Below are 19,669 nucleotides of genomic sequence, written 5' to 3' on the forward strand. Positions count from 1 at the left end.
TCAGGGCCGCCCCCGCGCGGGCGCGCCCCGCAGGCCCCGGGCCGCGGACGACCGGCCTCGCGACCCGCGGGCCCGGCAGAACCGGTCGGGCCGGCGCAGCGCGGGCGCGGGCCGGCGCCGGAGAGGGCGGCCGCGCCGCATAAAAGGCGCGGCGCGCTGCGGCCGCTGCTCGGAGCGCGGGGCGCGGGCGCGGGCGCGGGCGCGGGGCCGGGCGCCACGAGGCTCGCCCTGCACAGCGCGCCGGGTCCAGTGGTTCTTAGCAGTTCAACAGTTCTGTAGCGCAATTGTGAAATGTTTAGGACCACTAGACCCGGCGGGCCTGGCGGCGGCGCCCGCACCACGCGCCCCTGCAGGGCTCCGGCACCGCGGGCGCGGCGCCCGGGTCTCCGCGGGCGCGGGCGGCCTCCCTGCTCGGGGCTCCCGGGCCGCACTCGCTGGGGAGGCCTCGGGAGTCTGCGCAGGAGCGGCGGCGGCGAGGGCCGCGCGGGGTTGGGTGCGAGCCCGGAGACCACGCCCCCCACCGCCGGTCGCTGCCGCGGCCCCGGCTCGCCCTGGCGGGCGGTCTCGCCGCACCCGCTCGGGACGCCTCCGGGAGCCCACAGGTGAAGACCGGGTGTTCGTGGGGGGGGCTCGGCGGGGGCCGCCCGGATACCCCCCCGCGGGGCTCAGCCGCCCGGCGGCGGCTCTCTCTGGAAGGAGGGGAGGGTCTCCTCCGCCTCCCACCTCCTGGGCCCCATGTTTGGGGGCGCTGCTGGGTCTAGCGGGCCTGGAGTTGGGGCGCCCTGCAGGCGGGTGCGGACTGTACTAGGCCCAGGCCGGGGTGTCCTGGGGAGCAGCGCCCACCCTGGACAGGCGCCGGTCAGCGCTGCGGGAATGCTGCGGGGCCTCCCGGGCGATCCCGGGGGTTCCCTCCGCTCAGGGAGGGGCCCGGGGTGCTGCCGCCTCGGGCTGTTGCGGGCTGGCCGTCCAGTTCTCCAGGGCCTCACCCCGCCCCCCAGCGGCCACTCCTCCCAGCCCAGGCTGGCTTCCGATGTGGCCTGGGGGCGGGGAGGGCTCCCCCCGGCTGCTCCCCTTTGCAGAGCAGCCCCCAGCCCTCGCCACTTTGCAGCCAAGGCCTTGAGGGGCCACGCCAGGGCGCAGGTAGGGTCCGTGGGGTCTCCCCAGGTTTCCCACTGATAGTCTGGTGTTCTGGGGACCCCTGGGTCCCACCTGCTGGCCGCTGGCCCGCCCCCACGGGTCTCTGTCTGCAGTGGGCGGGTGGGAAGGGGAGGCAGACACGCCCTGCCCTGCCCCTGCCGTCCCCAGAGGGCCCGGGGTTGGGCCACCCCTGCTCAAGGACGGCGTCCTGGGGCCCCCGGGAGTCACTGAAGCGGGTTTCAGAGTCCTGGAGAAAAGGAAGGGCAGGCAGGGGACGGTCCCTTGCTCCCTGCCCCCTCCAGGGGACTTGGCGAGCGCTGGTGGGGGGACCCGCCTGGCCCGGGAGGCCCAGGAGCCAGCTGAGCGGCGGGCGGGGGCGGGGAGGAGGTGGGTGGTCTAAGCCCTCTGGCCTCTGTGGGGTGGGCACGGTGCTCCCGCCCTGCGTGCTGGGAGTGCGCCGGGTGACGCCCACGTTAGCACTGTGGGTGCAAAGGTGTGGAGCCATCGCCAGTCACCGGGACGCACAGGCCCCCTCCCAGGACCCCCAGCCGGGCCCTCTGCCGCCCTCCTCCAACACCTCTGGAGTTTCTTTGTTTTTTGGGGGGTGTGGGGGGCATTGTGTTGGGCTGGGCTGGAGCCAGGGACTCCATCCGGGTCTCCCATGTGGGTGTCAGGGACCCAGCTACCCAAGCCATCACTGCTGCCCCCCAGGGCGTCCCGAGTGGAGCTGGGACCAGACCCCAGGCCGCCCCGCGTGGACCCTGCCCTGGCTGCTGCGCCACGCGCCCGCCCTGGCTCCCTCCTCCAGAGCCGTCTGGCTACACCCAGCCCGGCATAAACACGTCGCAGTTTCTATCGATCCGAAAGAATCACCTCTTGTTTTTTATTGGTTGTCTGTATTTTCTGTTTTCTGTGTCATTGATTTTCGTTGTGATTTTTATGTTGTGTTTCTTCTGCTTGCCTTGGGTGTCATCTGTTTCATTTCTGGTTGTTGGAGTTTATTTAACTGACAAATAAAGATGGGATTGGTCACATGCAATGCACTGTTTTGAAATGTGTGTACGTTGGGGGCTGGCTGGAGCCAGGTGGTTAGCACAGATGTTAGCAGCTGCTGGTTCTGAGAGAGGACCCCAAGTCACGGCTTTCCTGGGCACAGCGCTCGGAGCCCCGACCTGACGCCCCAACGTTCTGTGGGCTCGCACCTCGCACCTCTTCTTTCTGAAGAACAGTTGTTTGGTTTTGAAAGGCAGAGGCACAGGGTGGGGGGATCTTCCATCCGCTTGTTCACTCCCCAAAAGGCTGCAATGGCTGGGGCTGGGCCCTGGGGTCTCCCACGTGGGAGCAGGGGCCCAGGCCCCCGGGGCATCCTCTGCTGCTTTCCCAGGCCATCAGCAGGGAGCTGGATCGGAAGTGGGGCAGCCCGGACTCCCACGTCACATGCTGCAGCCCAGCCTGCTGCCCCCACCTCCTCCGCGAACGCAGGCGTCAGTGCCCCTCCCCCAGCCCTGCTTGGCTTCCTGGAACAAACCTAGACACGTGGCACTCACACCTGCATTCCATTCATAATTCTAGTGAATTTCCCTTGGAGTTTCTCCCCGGCACTTAATTCTGTGGCGGGGCCACGGACAGAGTGCTGGACTCACCCGTGGCTCGTGGCGTGGTCCCTGCTGCGGTGGGTGGCGCCGGCCGTGCGGGGGCTGGGAGCAGGGCGTCCTGGGACGACGTCATCTGCTCCAGCTCCCGGCCTGGCCCCTGCCTCCGGGGCCGGCCGGGCTTGGCTCTTGCTCTTTGCCTGCGCGGGACCTGTCCCTGGCTTGTGCGGGGGGCCTCTTGGAGTGGTGGGGTGAGGCCGTCACCTTGCCCTGGGTTTTCTCCTGGCCTTTTCCTGGACCGACTGAAGGTCCTTGTGTGGAGGGACCGGGTCCGCTCGTGCACTCTCCTGCCGCCTCTGCTTTGGGGCAGCTTGGGCCACTGTGCTTTGTGCAGAGCAGGGGAGAGGTGTCTCTGCTGCCGGTCGGTGTCATCTGCTCGTGGGCGCTTCCCTCGCTCAGTGGGCGGCCCCTTGCCTGAGGGCTCGGGACGACCCCTGTGGTGCCCTCCGATGTCCTCCGGGGCAGCGGAAGTGGATCCGTGCATCGGTGCCAGCGGACGTTTCAGCCTGATGTGATTAAGGAACAAGGAACGGGGCTCGTCAGAGCACACACGCTGCCGCGTGCACAGTGCGCCCAAGCCCCCTCGTCCGGGTCGCCCTCTCAGCTGCTCTTTGGAACAGGCCCCTGCGTCCCCGCCTTTCCTGGGACACGTGTCCAGCTCCTTGCCGCCCGGGAACTGGCCTGGGGGCCGGGCGTGCAGCTCCCTCACGGTTTCCTGCCCCTCCGCCCTGGCCCTGTGCTGATGGGTTGCAACATCTGCTGAAGTGCAAGCCTGGAATTCACGCCTGTGTCATGAGCGACGTGCAGACAGCTCCCGGCTGAGCCTCCGCCCGGCTGGCACCAAGCAGCTGGGTAGGGAAGAGGCCACACGGCCCGGCGTCTGGCAAGGACGGCTCAGGGCTGAGGGCTCAGGCACAGCGCCCACTCCCGGAGGCGGCATCCAAGCCTGTTCTCTCTTGGAAGCCCCACTTGCTTAGAGCAAAGTTTTCTTCTCCATTTTACTTATTCGAATGGCAGAGTGAGAGAGGGAGGGAGGGAGGACACCCACTGGTCACTCCCCAAGTGGCCAAGGAGAAGCCAGGTGCTCCACCCGGGTCTCCCACGTCCTTGAGCCGCCACCTGCTGCCTCCCAGGGAGCTGGACCAGTGCAGAGTGGAGACAAATCCAGGCGCGTGGATGTGATGCAGGCGTCGCAGCGCCCCCTCGGCCCCCTCGGCCCCTCACAGCAGAGAGTACAGTCCCAGCGCTGTAGCTGCCCGCAGCCCGAGCTCTGTGAGCAGCCCGCAGGCCTCTTGCAGGAATGCGAGCCCCTCCCAAAGGGTGCGGTCCCTCTCTGCCTCCGTTTCTCTTCAGCAGCGCCTGGTGCCTGCTCCGGTGGGCACCTCCTGGGCGGCACTCCCCACAGCCCGGCCCGCGCCTCCGGCCCCAGCCTGCGTCCCCCCCGCCCGCCGTGCCCTTTGTCGCTCTCCTGAGTCCCTGTTCACTTCTGTGTTGGAGCGGAGCACACCTCCTAATAACACCCAGAACAGGAAGAGCGTCAAGAGGGACGTGTTTGTCTCGCTCTGCGCTCCGTTGTGAAGTTTTGTAAAGGTGTTGGCCTTTTAAAAGATTATGCATTGAAGCTTTTATTTTATTGGAAAGGCAGAGTGGTGGAGAGAGGGAGGAAGAGAGGGAGAAAGGTCTTCCATTCACTGGTTCACTCCCCAGATGTCGGCAGTGGCCAGGGCTGGGCCAGGCTGAAGCCAAGAGGCTGGAGCTCCACCCGGGTCCCCCAGGGGCACCTGCAGGGAGCTGGGTCAGGTGCGGAGCAGCCTGGACTTGAGTGTGGGCACCGGTGTCCCAGGCAGGGGATCCCCTACTGTGGCCTGCAGGATGAGCTGAGCTCGGGGAACCCCTTGTGTCCCCCTCCCGTCTCCTGGTCCTCCAAGGTTCGCCCCTGCCTACTCCTGTGTGACCCCCCCGCCCCCGTCTCCTGGTCCTCTGAGGTTCGCCCCTGCCTACTTCCTGTGTGACCACCCCACCCCCGTCTCCTGGTCCTCCGAGGTTCGCCCCTGCCTACTTCCTGTGTGACCCCCCCACCCCCGTCTCCTGGTCCTCCGAGGTTCGCCCTGCCTACTTCCTGTGTGACCCCCCCCCCCGTCTCCTGCTCCTCCGAGGTTCGCCCCTGCCTACTTCCTGTGTGACACCCCCCCCCCCCGTCTCCTGGTCCTCCGAGGTTCGCCCCTGCCTACTTCCTGGGCGTCATCTTTTGGTCCCTCTGGAACTCTGCACACTTCCATTTCTGAGGGCTTTCTTTGCCGTCCCCAAAGTCACTCGAGTTCCTGGAACTCGGTGTCCTCCTTTTAAGAGGAAACCGCACGGCCGCCGAGCTGGGGACCCTGCGGTGCTGCCTGGGCCCCGGGCTGCAGCCGGCAGCTCCCTCAGCACCACGGCCCCACCTGTCCCGCGGTCGGCCCAAGCAGCCGTCACTCTACAGGCGGTCACACGCCCACTCCTGGGCTGGCCAGGCCACCCTCGGGCCCGTGCCCCGCCACGGGAGCTCCAGCTCCAGCCTGGAGGGGCTCCCTGGGAGGTGGGCTGTTGCTGTGGATTCCTTCTGAGAGGAGCCCGGTGGGGGCAAGAGGCGCAGAGTCACCACACAGACCCCACAGACACCATGCACAGACACTGGGTGAGCAGCCCACAGACTCGTTTATTTCAGATGGTACAGCAGCTTATATAGCTGAGGCAGCCCTAACCAATCACAGCCCATTGCCAGGCAGGCTCCCTGGCCGGGGGGTCTCCCAGGTGGGTTCCGAAGCCATTCCTGAGTATTTGAGGCTCGCTTGCCAGCGGCCATCTTGGCACGGCCTTCTCATTCCACCACAGTGGGCGGCCGAGACTCGCCCAGAGGGCTCTTCACCTCCACAGTGATGGCCGTCCGTGGTCCACGCTGAGGGCCTCCGCAGGGTGCAGGGGAGGCACAAGGGCCCCGCTGCAGGGTGGAGGCAGGAGGAGCGGGCTGCAGAGGGGTCTGGGCTTTCCCCATCTGCCTAAGAGGGAAACTGGCCAAGCCTGCTCCGCTTGCCTTTGGCCCCAGAGGCTGCGGCCAAGCTACGCCCTCTGCTGGCCACACGTGGCAGTGCCCCTGCTCCAGAAGTGGCTGAGCCCCGCAGAGGCCCAGGTCGGGGCTGGACCCCTGCAGGCCGGCTAGGTGGCAGCCTCAGCGGGGACCGTGGGAGGGCTCAGGCCCCAGTCCTGTGGTGGGGAGGGCACGCTCGGAGCCGCTGGGAAGGTGCAGGCCGGTTGGGGATGTGTGTACAGTCAGGGAGCTGACCTCGGGCTGGGGCAGCCCAGAGCCCCATGCTGGCTCGTGGCCAATTGGGGTCAGCCTGGTGACTTGGGGCTGGGCTGTCCCCCGAGGGAGGAGGCATCTGGCAGTGCAGCCCTGCTCTGGATGGGGTGGGAAGGAGAGGCCAGTCTGCGGCCAGTGAGGAGCCAGACCAGAAGTCCAGGCAGCAGTGGGAGAGGCTTCGGCAGGGCTGGGGGAGGGAAGAGCAGGCCCCTCCTGTGGGACTCCCGAGGGCACCGGAACTGGGGGGGGCTGCCTGGGCTCAACATCAGGGGCTTCTGCTCGGAGTCAGGTGCAGCGGGCGCTCGAACAGGCACGGGTGGGCCCGCGTGGGAAGGGGCTGGGGACACCAGGGACAGCGGCGCCAGGAGGCGATGTTTGGGGGAGGGGGCCTGGGGCATGTGGGCACCTGTGGACAGCAAATGGGAGCATGAGGGGCCTGGGCTGCCACAGAGCGCCTGGGGACAGAGGGGGCACGCGGGGTGGGGGGCACGGGGGGCCGGGCCTGGGCTGCCACAGAGCGCCTGGGGGCAGAGGGGGCACGCAGGGTGGGGGGCATGGGGGGGCCGGGCCTGGGCTGCCACAGAGTGCCTGGGGGCAGAGGGGGCACGCGGGGTGGGGGGCATGGGGGGGCTGGGCCTGGGCTACCACAGAGCGCCTGGGGACAGAGGGGGCACGCGGGGTGGGGGGCACGGGGGGCCGGGCCTGGGCTGCCGCAGAGCGTTCAGCCTCAGGGTGGTGGTGGCTGGGGAGGGGGCACACGGGCGGAGGCCTGAAGGGCAGGGTGGGGAGCTTCGCCAGGGGCCGGTGAGGGCCAGGAATGCAACGCCCAGACCTCTCCTCCCAGCCCAGCCCAGCCCGCTCCACAAAGGGCTCAGCTCTGCCCGCTCCAGGCGCTGGCCGCGGTGCTGAAGCGCACTGCCTGCAGCTGTCCCAGGGCGCTGGCCTGAGGCCCCTCCCAGCAGAGGGCAGAGGTGGGCATGGGGCAGGAGGGGAGGGGAGGGGACCCAGTGACCCGCGAGAGCCCCATGCTGCAGGCAGGGCCTGGCCCAGCTCCGAGCTTCTGTGCCCAGGCCCCTCCCCGGCGGCTCCGTTGAAGCTGGCCCTGGGCGCACACCACCAGGGCTGCATGGCCTGCTTTGTCGCTGTAAGGAGAGCCAAGGCCGAACACTTTCCTGACGGAGGAGGGGAGGTTCCAGGGTGTGGCACCGGCTCCGCTCGGCTGGGGGGGTCAGAGGAGGAAGGCAGCAGTGGGCAGGGCCGGCTTGCTGTTGTGAACGCGGCTCTCTCTCTCTCTCTCTCTCTCTGTCTCGCTCACAGGGGTCCCAGCAGAGCTGTGTGGCCCAGTCCACCTGCAGGAGGCCCCACCCCTCAGCTCCGGTGTCCGGTGTGAGTGGGAGACACTGGTCTCTCTGGTGCTGCTGTGAGAAAGAAGGAGCAGACTCGCCAAGTGGGTCTAACAGAGTCCGGCCCACGGCCGCTGCCGCCTGTGCCGGCTCCAACACAGGCCTGCCACCCCTAGCGCTCGGACACCTGCTGGGGGCTGGGGCTGGGGGATCTCGCCTGGCACGGAGGCGCCCTGTGGGTGACATCACAGCTCCCCCACGTGCCACGAGCTGGGCCAGCAGGGAGCCCCTGGGAGGGCCCCAGGCCCCTCTGGAGGTGGGGGGGTCTTCCCCTGCCCACACCGCGGGAGAGCAGCGGGCTCTCTACCTGCCCAGGGACCACTCCTCCTGGGGCCTGTGCCGTTGGGGGGCGGGGGCGGGGAGGTCTGGGCCTCCATGAGCAGATGCCGTCTGAGAGGACGGACTCACCGCACGGCACCCCGCCAGGCGGTCCCTGAGCTGTGCCTGGGACCCATCATTCCGAGAGGCCCTAGGGAGCTCCCTGCTGTCCAGCTGCGTGGTGGTCACTGCTGAGGGCTGCCCGGGGGGCACTGGCCCTGGAGGCTCCCCAGCCCCCCCAGAAATGCAAGTCACCTCCCTGGGAGAAGAGCTCATCACAGGCCCCCCTGCATGCCCGTCAGCTCCTGGCTGTCCCCCCCCCCCGCTGCGCCCCGAGTCCTGGTGAATTCCACCAGAGTCGGTGCCCAGGGGTGGGGGTGTCGGGTGCACCCCAACTGCTCGCACTGCTGACTGGGGGGGGCTGGAGGCCACGGCTCACCCAGGGCAGGCATCTGGTGGCTCCCGCCTCCCTGAACCCAGCATCACCAATCATCCCCCCAGGGCCTGCTCAGGGCCAGCAGGCTCCTCTGTCTTTCGCCCCTGGCCTAGATTTCCCTGGGGACAGCTCTGACCCTGCCTGGTAAATCAAATGCTAAAAAATCCCCCACGGCGACTTCATCAACCGGGGCAGCTCCGCCTCCTCCCAGGAGCCCCCACACTCCGGGAAGGGGGAGAGGGCAGGGAACCCTCCCCGTCCCTGGTTAGCGGGGAGGGCCGGGGTGGGAGGCCCCAAGTGTCTTCTTGGAACCTGGACTCCCCCAGACCCCCGAGTCCCGGAGCCGAGAGGAGGGGGCGCACGGGGCAGGGAGGGCAGCTTCCGCGCGCTTTTCTTTGCACGGGGAACAGTGGGGCTGTGGAGCGCTCGCGGCTGCTTCCCTCCTGGGAGTCCACCGGGGTGGAGCTGCGTGGGGGGCGGACCTGCGTCCCTTCCAGGTCCTGGGCCGGACAGAGTCCTCAACACCCCTCCCCCGACTGCCCAAACCCTGGGAGGTGACTTTGGAGACCCTTGCGCACACAGGGGGATGCAGGCGTGAGTTCGTGGCCCGGGGAGGGGCTGGGCTCCAGGCTCAGGAAGTGAGGTGGGCGCGCCCCGCCGAAACCCTGCAGGCCCGGGCCCCAGGCCTCACCGCCTGGCGCTCGGGGCTCCCCAGGCCAGGGCTGGCGCGCGGGGAGCACTGCACGTTTCTGGGGACCGGGACCCCACGGCGCGAAGTCCCCGGGGCAGCCCGGAGCGGGAGGGGCTGCGCTGTCGGCAGAGGCTTTGGGGACCCACGTTCGGAGGTGCGCAGACGTCTGGGCGCGCGCGAGGCCGGCGGGACCGGGCCCTGGCACCGCACAGCCCACCTAGCAGCAGCCCTCCGTCCGCGTGTCCGCGCGGCTGGCGCGCTGCCGGCACGGGCGGGCGGGCGGGGCCGGAGCGCGGCGGCGCGCGGCGCGCAGCGAGCGCAGGGCCCGGGGGCGCGGGCCGCCGAGGACCCGCGCTGTGCGGGAGGCGGCGGGCGCGCGGCCAGCGAGCGCGAGGGCGGGGCGCGGCGCGGCGCGGCGCGGCGGCGGGAGGCGGGAGGCGCTCGGGCCGCTGCCCGCTCCTCTCCTCCATGGCGCTGCCGGGGCCGCCCGAGCCGCCCGGCGGCGCGCCCCGCGAAGCCCCCAGCCTGCTGGAGATGGGCGCGTTCCGCCTCGACTCGGACATCATCCTGGGCTTCACCAGCCACCTCCTGCGGCGGCGCGGCAAGGTGAGGCGGGCGGGGCGCGGCTGGCTGCGGGGCGCCGTCCCGCGACTTTGTCGCGCGGCTCTCGAGCTCCGGGTGCCGTGCCGGAAGGAGGCAGCCTGGGCCGGGACCCGCTGCAGCACTTTCGCCCGGCCGGAAGCAGGCGGGAGGCGGCGGGCAGGGGGGAGCGTGGCGCGGGGACTCCGCCTCACCTAGCGCCTCGCCCGGGTGCGCCCGAGCTGGCTCCGGCTCCCGCGTGCACCCCGGGTCTGTGCGTCTCCAGCCCCTCTGGGAGCCGGTGCGGGGGGTGCGGGCCGCGCGGACAACTGAAGTTGCGGGTGTGGCTGGCGGCGGGCGCAGGACGCGGGGTTCCTGGGGCGCGTGGGCGCTAAGGAGGGCGAGGCGGCCGCGCTTCCCGGACCCAGGGCGTGAGTCCCGCAGCGGGTGAGCGGCGAGGGCGCTGCGGGCTGCCCTGAGCTGGGTGGAAGGGAGTCGGCGGCTTGCGGGTCTCCGAGCGCCTGGTGAGCCCCTGCTCACTTTGTTTCTCTTCCTCTGGTCGCAAACGACCCAGGGAAGGGGCGTCGTCACCGCACTTTCTTGCGGAGCGCGTGCGTGGGAGGGGTTGAGTACCACGCCGAGGAGGGGCCTCCCTGGGGGACGGAGGACGGCTGGCAGGCAGGGCCCCCGCGTGCGCGCCGGGACCGCGCGGCGTGGCCGGGCCAGGTGCCCGCGGTGCGCCTCGTCGGGGACGCAGCAGCCGGCAGGGGGCGCGCGCGGCGCGGGGATCCCGGCCACTGCGCTGGCCTCGGTCAGCCGGGGCTCGGGGCCGAGCTGGGGCCGGGACCCCGGGCCGCCAGCGGCCCTGCACGGCGGCGACGCCCGCGGCCCGGCTGGGGCGGGAGCAACTGGTCGCCGCGGGGAGGGGGCGACCTCCCAGCCGGAGACAAACGGGCAATTAATTCCGGAGCGCGGCTCCATCTGTCAGGCCCGCGGACAACAGGTCCCGCGCGAAGCCCGGGCCGCCGCGCCACTGCCTCCGCCCGCCCTCCCTGGGGCACACGCACCGCAGTGAAGCCACGCGTGCCAGCGCGTCCAGAGCCACGGGCCGGCCGCAGTCTCGCGCGAGCAGATCCCGAGGGTTGCCGGCTACACGTGGGGTGCGCCGGGCGTGCCGCGCGCCTGGGAGTCGGAGGCAGGCGGTGCTGGAGTGCGGACCCCGCCGTGGCTGTCGCTCTCTCGGCTGCAGTGACCGGTTGGCCTGGGCTCCAGGGGGTTGGGGGGGTCGGGGGGGTCCTGGAAAGGAGCCAGAGCGCACGCCCCCCCCCCCCGCGGGCGGGACTTACCTAACAGGTTGGGGTCTTGGAGTGGGCGGGGCCGTGCGGGCTGGCAGGACCCCCCCTCCCCGCGCACCGCCCACCCTAGGCCGGGGCGGGGCTCTCCCGTCTCGGAGCCCCGCCCCCTCCCCGCCCCAGAACGGGGCCCGCAGCCGCCACCGCGCGCTCCCCGCCACTCGCCTGCGCCGCCAACTTCGGAGCTGCGGGCCCGCCATGGGGGCGCCCCCGGGCCGGATCACGTAACCGCGGCGCCCCGGAGCGCCCGCCCCGGCCCGTCCTGCACCCCGGCCATGGGCGGCCGCGGGACCCCGCTGTGTGCGGCCCCGCCTGCGGTACGCGCGGCCCGGGCCGGGGCGGGCGACGGGCGGCGCGGGCCCGGCCCTCGTGCGCAGGGCCCGAGTCCGGACCGCGGCGCGTGGCGGGACAGGGTGGGCGCTCGGCCCGCGGCCCGCGCTGGCAACTTCGGCGAGCCCGGCCCGGAGCCGGGGTCTGGGGGCCCAGGCTCACCGCTCCCTTCCGCCCCACCCCCCGCAGGTGGCCGAGGGCGGCCCGTCCCGGGAGCCGCCGCCGCCGCCGCCGCCGCTCGAGGTGTCCGCGCGCCAGGGGCTGCCGGCCGGGCCGGAGCAGGACCCCCGCGGCAGCCGCCCTGCGCCCGAGGGCGCCGGGCCGGGCCCCGAGCAGGGCCCTGCGGCCGGCGGAGGCAGCTGGTGCCGCCACTGCCACGCGAAGCTGGTGGAGCTGAAGCGGCAGGCGTGGAAGCTGGTCAGCGGGCCGGGGTCGGCGCTGCGGGTAAGTGACCCCCTGCGGGCGGGCCGGGTCGGCGCTGCTGTAAGTGACCCCCTGCGGGCGGGCGCGGAGCCCCCGGCTGGGACTCCGTGTGTTTGCGGTGTGTCTCGCTCAGGCGGGGGGTCTGGGTGCGGGATGGGAGGGGTTGGGCAGGCGCCCGCAGGGTGGGCAGCAAGGGTCCCTGGGTTGCTCACCGTTGAGGGACCTGGGCCCCCAGCGTCCGGAAAAGGCACGCCTGGGGGCGGTGCCGGGAGGCCGCCCCTGCAGCTGGGTTGGGTGTCCCTGCCTGACCAGAGCCTCCCAGGACTCCCACGTGTGCCTGGGGCTCCCGGCTCCCACGCAGAGCCCAGCGGCCCAGGAGAGGCTCCTGGGGGTCTCCGCCTGTGGGTTTGCTCCCATCTTAGAAGGAGGATCGACCATTGTTCCAGGGAACAATGCGAGAGCCGGGGAGGGACCGGGAGGCGGGGGTCCCCAGCGGAAGCCCATCCCGTCTGACCTTCAGTCTTTCTGGAAGAATTCCTGGGAAGTCCACATAATCCTCATTGAATCTAAATATAGCGCGTGGGCTGCGCCCAGGGCGAGACCTTGAGTCCCTGCTGCCCAAATTCTGTCGGGGCAGGGGGCAGGCGGTCTCTGTGGCCAGGGCAGGTGGCCTGGGTCCCTGGCACCCGCCACGCTGCTCCGTACCCTCCGGCCTGGAGGAGGTTCCCAGGACGGTGGTTCCTGTGGACCGGCCACAGCTAAGGGCCACGTTGCTGCCCTGGTCGGGGTCCAGGCCAGAGGCAGGAGGGACTTCAGTGGCTCTGTGGGCTTTGCTGCCACTGCTGCCTGGGCCCCAGGCTCCAGTCCTGGCCTAGACCGGCCGTGTTCGGGGGTCCTGCTGGTTGCAGGTGGAGGAGAGAGCTGAGGTCACAGTCTCCCATGGATGCAGGGTCCCCCTCCGGGAAGGGCGTGTCCCCAGGGAAGCCCCTAAGCACCCATCTCTGTGACCCTGGGCTTGGCCTTTGGTGCTGGCTAGAGCTCAGCAGTCCCTGGGTGCGTGGCTGGCCCTCGTGCCAGCCTGCACCCAGCCAGTGGCAAGGGTGCTGGGCCTGGTGGGCTCTGGGCCCCTCCCTTGCCGAGGTCTGGGGAGGGGGCGCTGTGCCTGCCAGAGGGTGGACTCGCAGGCCATTGTGTGTCCAGAAGGCACGGAGGCCGCAGGGCAGGCTGCCATTGTCCTGCTGGGTGGCCCTGCCTCTCCCCTGCGTCCTGGCTGCCTGCCGAGGGCCACGGGTTGGGAGGAGACCTCTGTGCGTGTGTGTGGCTGTGGGCGAGCCCCCTGGGAGCTCCGGGGAGCCCGGCTGGGGGCCGGGAAGCTGGACCTGTCTCAAGGCCGGCGTGAGGCTGGGAACCCAGGTCCCCAGGGATCCCTTTTTAATCTTTAGAAAATTTCCTGGAAAGGAGAGTGACAGAGAGAGAGAGGCGGAGAAAGAGAGAAGTCGGCCCACTGGTTCACTTCCCAGGTGGCCACAACAGCCAGGTCTGGGCCAGGCCGAAGCCAGGAGCGCCATCCCCACCTCCACGTGGGTGCAGGGGCCCAGGGGCTTGGGTCGTCTTCCACCGCTCCCCAGGCGCGTGAGCAGGGAGGCTTAACCAAAGCCCGGCGCCCTCCTCCCGCTGTGGGGAGGGCAGCTTGGTGGGACAGCGCTCGGCCTGTGTCTCTGTGTCACCCTGGCCGTCTGCTGGGCTTCCCTGGGGGGCTTAGGGTGGGGCTGGGGCCCTGGCCTGGCCGTGGAGGTCCCTGTAGAGTCTTCGGAGCCCAGGTGCGCCGTCTGCCTCTGCTGCGGCCCTGTGCCTGCCTCGGTTTCCCCCCTGGGCAGTGGTCCTGGCCCCCCAACTGGAAACTTCCTCCCCCAGGAGGGGCTGGGCCTGTGGGCCCCAGGTGGGCTCTGCCACAGGTTGGAGCCAGGAGAATCCCAGGGTGGAGGGAACGCTGGGGGCCGCCCCACCCCAGCTCCACATGGGCCCCCGCACTGTGCCGCCTTCCCTGCTCCCTCTGCCCCGGGCCTGCTGGGCCCCAGGCCTTTCGGACCCTGCTCTTGCCCCCAGCCTGGCGCAGACACATTTCTCCACAGAGCCCCGCCTCCCGGCGTGGAGGCCCTGCCAGCGCCCGTGCCGTGCCCGCTGCCTCTGAGGTATCCCACGGGGACGTGTGCCCTGCCTCCCACTCCCCCTGACCCTGTGCTAGGTCCTCACTGCCGCTGTGAGCTGGTCAGCACGTGCAGGGCAGGCCTGGGGCCCGGGTACCTGGAGGTGTCTGTCGAATGACTGAGTGACTGGTTTCTCGCCCACGCCTGGGGCTGGTCACCTGAGGGCCTGTTGGGGCTGGATTCTGGGTCTCAGCTCTCGTGGAGGGCAACAGCGTTGTTCCTGCTCCAGGGACTGCCCAGAGTCGTCCCCCAGATGGCCCTGCGACCTTCCGGGTCCAGGCTGACCCCTCGGGCAGGGAGGTCCCCACAGGGAAGCCCTCGGGTCTCAGCTCACCTGGGGAGCTCCATCGCCCCCGGCACACACTCAGATACTCACCAAGCCCAGCGGTGAGCCAGGGCTGCCTGGGTGGGCTGGCTGTCACTGGTGGGCCGGGCCCCTCCCGCCTGTCCTGGCCTGTGTCACCCCCACTCCACCACGCTCCTCTCCCCTTTTGCTCGGGGTGTGCAGGGGGACCCCGCCAGCTCCTCAACTTCTGTGGCCTCCTGCAGGGAGTTCTCCTGGCGCCCCGATGAGTGGGCACGTGCCCTGTCCCCCCTGTGGCTGACATGGGGGTCCTGGGTCGCGCAAGGCGGTGTTGGGCCCCCGCAGACCTGGTGACAGCTTTGCCGCAGGCCACAGCTGTCCCGAGCTGTCTGGAGCCTGGCCTGGGCGCCGCCTGCCGGGGCAGCCCCCGGGCTGTGCAGGGCGAGGCCCCGCGTCAGCAGTGTTTCCCAGCTGAGCCCAGGTGCCAGCAGCTGTGGCGGCAGCCAGGGGAGGTGTGCCCGGGGCGGGAGCTCCCCGGGGCTGGCTGCGGCTGGGGTGACTCAGCTGAGACAGGACCTGTCCCTGCAGCTGCCGAGGGGCTCGGGGACCGGGTCCAGGCCGGGCCCGCCCTGCTGTCCGTGGTCCGGGAGACCCGGGGGCTGCACTGTCTAGGGGCGGCCCGGGGTCTCCCTTGCTTCAGCCTGTGGCCAGGTGAGGGCCTGCATTGTGTCTTTTTATTTTTTTCCTTGCCTAAGGTTTTAGGGGTTGAGGATTGGGGCTTAGGAGGTATGAGTCACCCAGAAGAGGAGGCGTGGCCGCTGGCCTGGGGCAGACCCCACGGTCCTGGGGTGCCAGCGTGTCCATGCCTCGGGCGGAGTCTGGCTGTGGTCAGCTCGGGCAGGAGTCGGGGTCCGTGGCCGCACTGCCTGTGTGCCAGGAGGGGGCTGCAGGCCCCCGTGTGTCCCGAGGCGCCGAGTCCAGCTGGAGGTGGGGACGGTGCTGTCCTGGTCTTCGTCTCGAGCTCAAGGACAGCCAGCCGCCCGCTCCCTTTGCCCCTCCGGGAGCTCACGTAGTCTCTCATGGCAGCTTCCTGTTCGCTCTGAGCCTGGCCACGTGGTTGTTCCTCGCTTAGACTGCGGGCTTCCTGACGGCCGGCACACAGGCTCTGCTGGGCGAGGGGCTTCGGGTGGGACGGACGTGCACCCAGGGAAGGGCTCCGGCTGTGCTGCCCCTGCTGGGGCCTGGGAACAGAACCCCCTCCCTGTCTGCCTTGGAGCCAGGGCTCGGCCTCCAGGGCACCTGGGCCTGGGGCTGGGGAGCTCTGAGGGAGGGCTCGGCCTCCAGCGCACCTGGGCCTGGGCCGGCCCTGCTGCTGCACGGTGGCCCCCGGGTGGGCCAGGCCCAGGTGTAGCCTGCGGGGCCCCTCCCTGGGGTCCTGTCCCTGTCCTTCCCCACATCACAGCCCAGCTCCGCCTCCCTGGGCCACCTGAGCCCCACAGCCTTGGCCCACAGAGAACCCCAAGGGGTGTCCCAAAGCCCACTCCGCCAGGTGGGCTGGGCCCCGCCCACTCTGCCGCAGGCCCCTCCCCTGCCCGCTCCTCCAGCGGCAGCAGTTGCCGGGGGGTCAGCTTCTCCCTCGTCCCTGGAGCGGTGGTGGGGAGAGGCGTGGCTCAGGAGCAGGCTCCCTTGTCGGGTTCGGACCCTGGCTCTGCGGCCCCCGCAGCTGGGCAGCTGGGAGGGCCGTTGTCCGTCGGTGTGGGGAGCCCCACCGAGGTGTGTGTGGGATGTTGGGGTGATGCCGGGCCTTCTCCCTGGGTGTCCCGTGAGGGTCTGGGCCAGCCTGTGTGCTGGGGGCTGGGCTTCCCGGTGGGCGTGGCGTCCTTCCCCTTGTGGGGGCCCCGAGACCTCCTTGCTTGAGCCGCAGTGACCACATTGTCTGCGTGCTCACGCCCCGACCCACGTGCCTGTGCCTGTCGGGTGGGGGGTCCCCGCTGGGGTGAGTCGCCCGAGGCCGCAGAAGACAGCGCTGGGTGCCGGCTGGCCCCTCGGAGATGGGGTGACAGAGCGGGGTGGGGGGTGGGCTTGGGGTGGAGTGGGCCCAGCCCTGGCCTCTGGGGCAGGCTTGCCCCTCCCAGGAGCCTGCCCAGGGCCCCGGCCGCGAGGGTGCTCTGCGCTCTGCGGCTCCGTTGCTGCTGCCTGCCTGCGCCCGGGGTGACCCCCAGCACCTGCTCTGGGTGGGGGCTGCCCCTCTGCCAGCCCGACCTGCTGAGGCCTCCCTGCCGCCAGGCCTGTGCCCCGGGGGCCCTGAGCACCTGTCCAGGGTCCCCAGGGGAGGACAGGCCAGGCCATTGAGGGGAGCAGGGTCTCAATGGACTGGTCTGTGCCCGAGCCAGCTGGGCTGGCTCTGGGCCCGAGGCCTTGGGGGTGGCGTGCCGGTCGGTGCTGGGTGGGCTGGGCCGCCCCCTGCTCTCCTCCTGCTGGTGGAGCAAGGAGGCCGGGGCTCGGCTCCCGGGTCCTCACCGTTAGGGAGGTGCCCGGTGGGGAGCCCTGGGTGGCCGGGTGTGGCTGGCCGCTGTCCGGGTGGGAGACGGAACCCCTGGCCTCTGGGCCCCGCCAGGCTGCACGCGGCGTGGGAACGTCCTCGCGCTGCCCCTGGGGGCAGTGCCCGGCCGGCAGCTGGGACCTTCCTGGACCTGTTGTCGACTCCGGAAGCAGCGGCTGCCCAGGGCCCGGCTGTGTCTGTGACGGGGAGGGAGGAGGAGGCCGAGGGGCTGCGGCCATGGCCCGGCAAGCACGGGCTCACCACAGCTGCACGGTGGACAGCGTCCGCAGTGTCACGTGCTTTGCGCTGAGGCCCGACCTCACGGCCCCTCCCACCCCTCCACAGCGCAGCGCGGGGTGGCTGCGCCCCGAAGCCACTGACCCAGGGGCAGGTGGAAGGGTGACTTTAACAGAGAGAGCGTCACTGTCTCTAAGTGCAGGCGGCTCTGTGTGGCGCTCCCCACCCCAGGGCCAGTGAAGTCGCTGTTGAATTGGACCCTGAAAAGGAGACTGGAAGTGACGTTTGGCAGTGGGCTGGTGGCTGCGGGGGAGGGGCAGTCCTGGGGGCTCCGGTTCCGAAGGTGGGGGCTGTGGACGCCTGGGCTCTGGGCAGCCGGGAGGGGAGGCCTTGCCTGCACAGGAAGTGGCCTGGCTCTGTTGGCTGTGGGGGCCCTGGGCTGGGAGGAGGAGGAGCAGGGTGGAGTCTTCCTCTGTACCCAGGTGCCCCTACCCGGGCGTGGCCGTTAGGCACTTGTGGGGAGGGCACCCCTGACCCTCCAGCCTCGTGTGGGGCCAGTGCTGTGCGGGGGAGCTGGACTCTGCCCCCATCTCCCGGGGAGCCCAGGGCCCCCGCCCCGCTGGCCTCTGACATCGGCTGCCTTGCCCATGTCAGTGTGTGGCCAGTTGGGAAGCTGGGAGCCCAGGGAAGCTGAGGGTCCCGGCCTCCCAGGGTGCTGTGCGTGGGTCTGGGGGTGCCTGCTGGGTGTCTTGCCGAGCTGCTGCTGTGCCCCAGTGGGGTCTGAGCTGTGGGAGGGGTTCCTGGTCTGGGCTCTGGTGCCGGCTCCCACCAGGCGGCCCGGGCCGCCCCGCGCCGCCCCGCCTGAATCTCTAGGATCCTGGCCCTGTGGGGCCTGGGGTGAGGCTGGGGGGGTGGCAGAGTGGGCGCCCTCAGAGGCTGCCGGGGGGGGGGCTGGGCTGGGGCCGGGCTAATGGCTCTTGCAGGCCGAACTTCCTTCCCCTCCACGGCCGCCCGCTAGCTGCCTCCCGCTGAGTGGAAAAGGCGGTGGGGGGGGGGGGGCTGGGAAATGGCCTGTCACCCTCGCCCCGGCCTGGGACGGAGGCTGCTCTGGTGCCCTGGCGACCCGTGGGAGGGCGTGTCAGCCCTGTGGCAGCCCCGCCCACCGCCCTCCACCGGGCTCTGTGGGCAGGGTCAGTGCGCGTCCATGGGGGTGGGGACCTGGGCCTGGTGGGGGGCTGCCCTTTGTCCTGCTCTGCCTGCTCACCTGCCCCCAGTGTCCGGCGTGGGCTCTGCTGTCAGTGCTGCGGGCTGTGGGCGTTGGAGGACAAGCACCCCACTGGCCAGGGGCTGGCTCGGGGTGGGGTGGGTGAGGGCCCCCGTGCGCTGGTGACTGCAGAAATGGGGGTGTTCACTGCTGAGCCCTGGTCTCTCTCGGTGGCTGTATGGCCAGCCTTGGAGCCAGGGCCTGCTGGGGGCAGGGCAGCCTGGAGGCCCGGACTGGGGGAATGGAGGGGCTGTGGAGAGAACCCCATGCCCTGCCAAGGTGACCCTGGGGGAGCCTTGGTGCCCACGTGCATGGTGTGTGAGGGGTTGCCCTGAGGTGGGAAGCTAGGGGCTGGCCCCTGGGCTGAGAGCTGGCTTGGGCCCGGACTGCAGGACGGTGCCGAGGGACAGGAGCAGCCCCCTGGGGAGAATCGCCCCCAGGGATCGGCTTGTTCCATTTCTTCTTCCTTTTGGAAGGTGCCACCTCCTCCAGGAAGGCCTCCCTGTCCCCCAGGCTGGCGGGGGGCAGGGACCTCCTCCGAGCTCCTCTGGCTCCTCTGCACGCCTGTCTCTGGACGGCAGTCCTGTGGAAGGGAAGGCCCGGCTGCAGGGGCCAGGGCTGGTGGGCGGGGATTCTGGACCCAGGGTGACCCCCGCCCCCGCGGAGCAGGGGGCTTCTGCTGCAACATTCCCACCGGCCCTGCTGCAGCCGGGGCCTCAAGCACGTGGGGCCTCAAGCACGTGGGGCGGGGTCTGAGCGGGCGTGGCCTGAGCGGGCGTGGCTGTGGCAGAGCCCGCCGGAGGCTGTGGCAGGGCTGTGGGAGGGGCCGCACCAGAGGTGCGGGGTGAGGTCACCGTTCTCCCGCTGCCGGCTCTCCGTCAGCTCGGATGGCGCGGGCTGGCACCGCCCTCCCGGCCTGGGACCTGACCGTGCCTCTGTGCTTGCCGTCTGCAGGACCCTTGCCTCTCTGCTCTGCTCCTGGACAAGCTCCCGGCGCCGGGGGCCCTGCCCGCCTGCTCCCCGGAGGCTGAGAGCCGCTGCGACGCCTGCTCCGGCCACCTGCACCAGCTGGCACGGGAGGCCCTGCCCCTGCTCCAGGGCCCCGACGCCCCCGGCGGCAGCCCTGGCCTCACGCCCCCCAACTCCGGTGCCGAGACCAGCCGGAAGGACACACCCGGGCCGGCGGCCCATGCAGGGCTGGACCGGCGGAAGGGGCCGGCCTGGCCTGGCCCCAGCGTCCAGGTGTCGGTGGCACCCGCGGGCCTCGGCGGAGCGCTGAGCACCGTCACCATCCGGGCCCAGCAGTGTCTGGAGGGCACATGGAGCGTGTCCAGGGCCGGCAGCTTCCTGCCGCCCAGCTGCCTGGTGAGTGCCCGGGGTGGGGGCGGGCGGGCTCCTGGGCCTGTGTCCACTCAGGATGCCCCGTGGCACGGCTCCTCCAAGGCGCGGGGCGGTGGACG

General features: G+C 71.0%; 2 protein-coding genes across 3 annotated transcripts in view; one reads left to right on the forward strand and one right to left on the reverse strand.

The window, feature by feature from the left end:
• LOC138847233 (proline-rich protein HaeIII subfamily 1-like) lies at positions 1 to 9,441 on the reverse strand. Its single transcript, XM_070065352.1, has 3 exons — positions 9,189 to 9,441; positions 432 to 586; positions 1 to 228 (listed from the first exon to the last, which is right to left on the reverse strand). The coding sequence occupies exons 1-3, from the start codon at positions 9,439 to 9,441 to the stop codon at positions 1 to 3; spliced, it is 636 nt and encodes a 211-aa protein (XP_069921453.1).
• KIF26A (kinesin family member 26A) overlaps positions 9,422 to 19,669 on the forward strand; it is a 27,255-nt gene continuing 17,007 nt past the window's right edge. Inside the window, exons 1-3 of one of the 2 annotated variants that reach the window (XM_070065356.1) lie at positions 9,422 to 9,577; positions 11,422 to 11,676; positions 19,164 to 19,574. In XM_070065356.1, the coding sequence (XP_069921457.1) occupies positions 9,440 to 9,577; positions 11,422 to 11,676; positions 19,164 to 19,574 (804 nt within the window). In that variant the 5' untranslated portion in view covers positions 9,422 to 9,439. Of the gene's footprint in view, positions 9,578 to 11,026; positions 11,220 to 11,421; positions 11,677 to 19,163; positions 19,575 to 19,669 lie in introns of those variants that run through there. The other variant, XM_051834812.2, reaches the window with a different exon arrangement.

The sequence above is a fragment of the Oryctolagus cuniculus genome, chromosome 20, assembly GCF_964237555.1.
Source record: "Oryctolagus cuniculus chromosome 20, mOryCun1.1, whole genome shotgun sequence".
NCBI classification, from domain to species: domain Eukaryota; kingdom Metazoa; phylum Chordata; class Mammalia; order Lagomorpha; family Leporidae; genus Oryctolagus; species Oryctolagus cuniculus.

Bases quoted from the DNA above. Each gene is read 5' to 3' on its own strand.
- LOC138847233 (XM_070065352.1), bottom strand. From the start codon at position 9,441: ATGGAGGAGAGGAGCGGGCAGCGGCCCGAGCGCCTCCCGCCTCCCGCC. The intron at 587-9,188 runs GTGGGCTGTGCG...GGGCTCCCGGAG, and splicing joins GGACGGAGGGCTGCTGCTAG to GCGTCCCGAGCGGGTGCGGC. The intron at 229-431 runs GTGCGGCCCGGG...CGCGCTGTGCAG, and splicing joins TCCCGAGGCCTCCCCAGCGA to GGCGAGCCTCGTGGCGCCCG.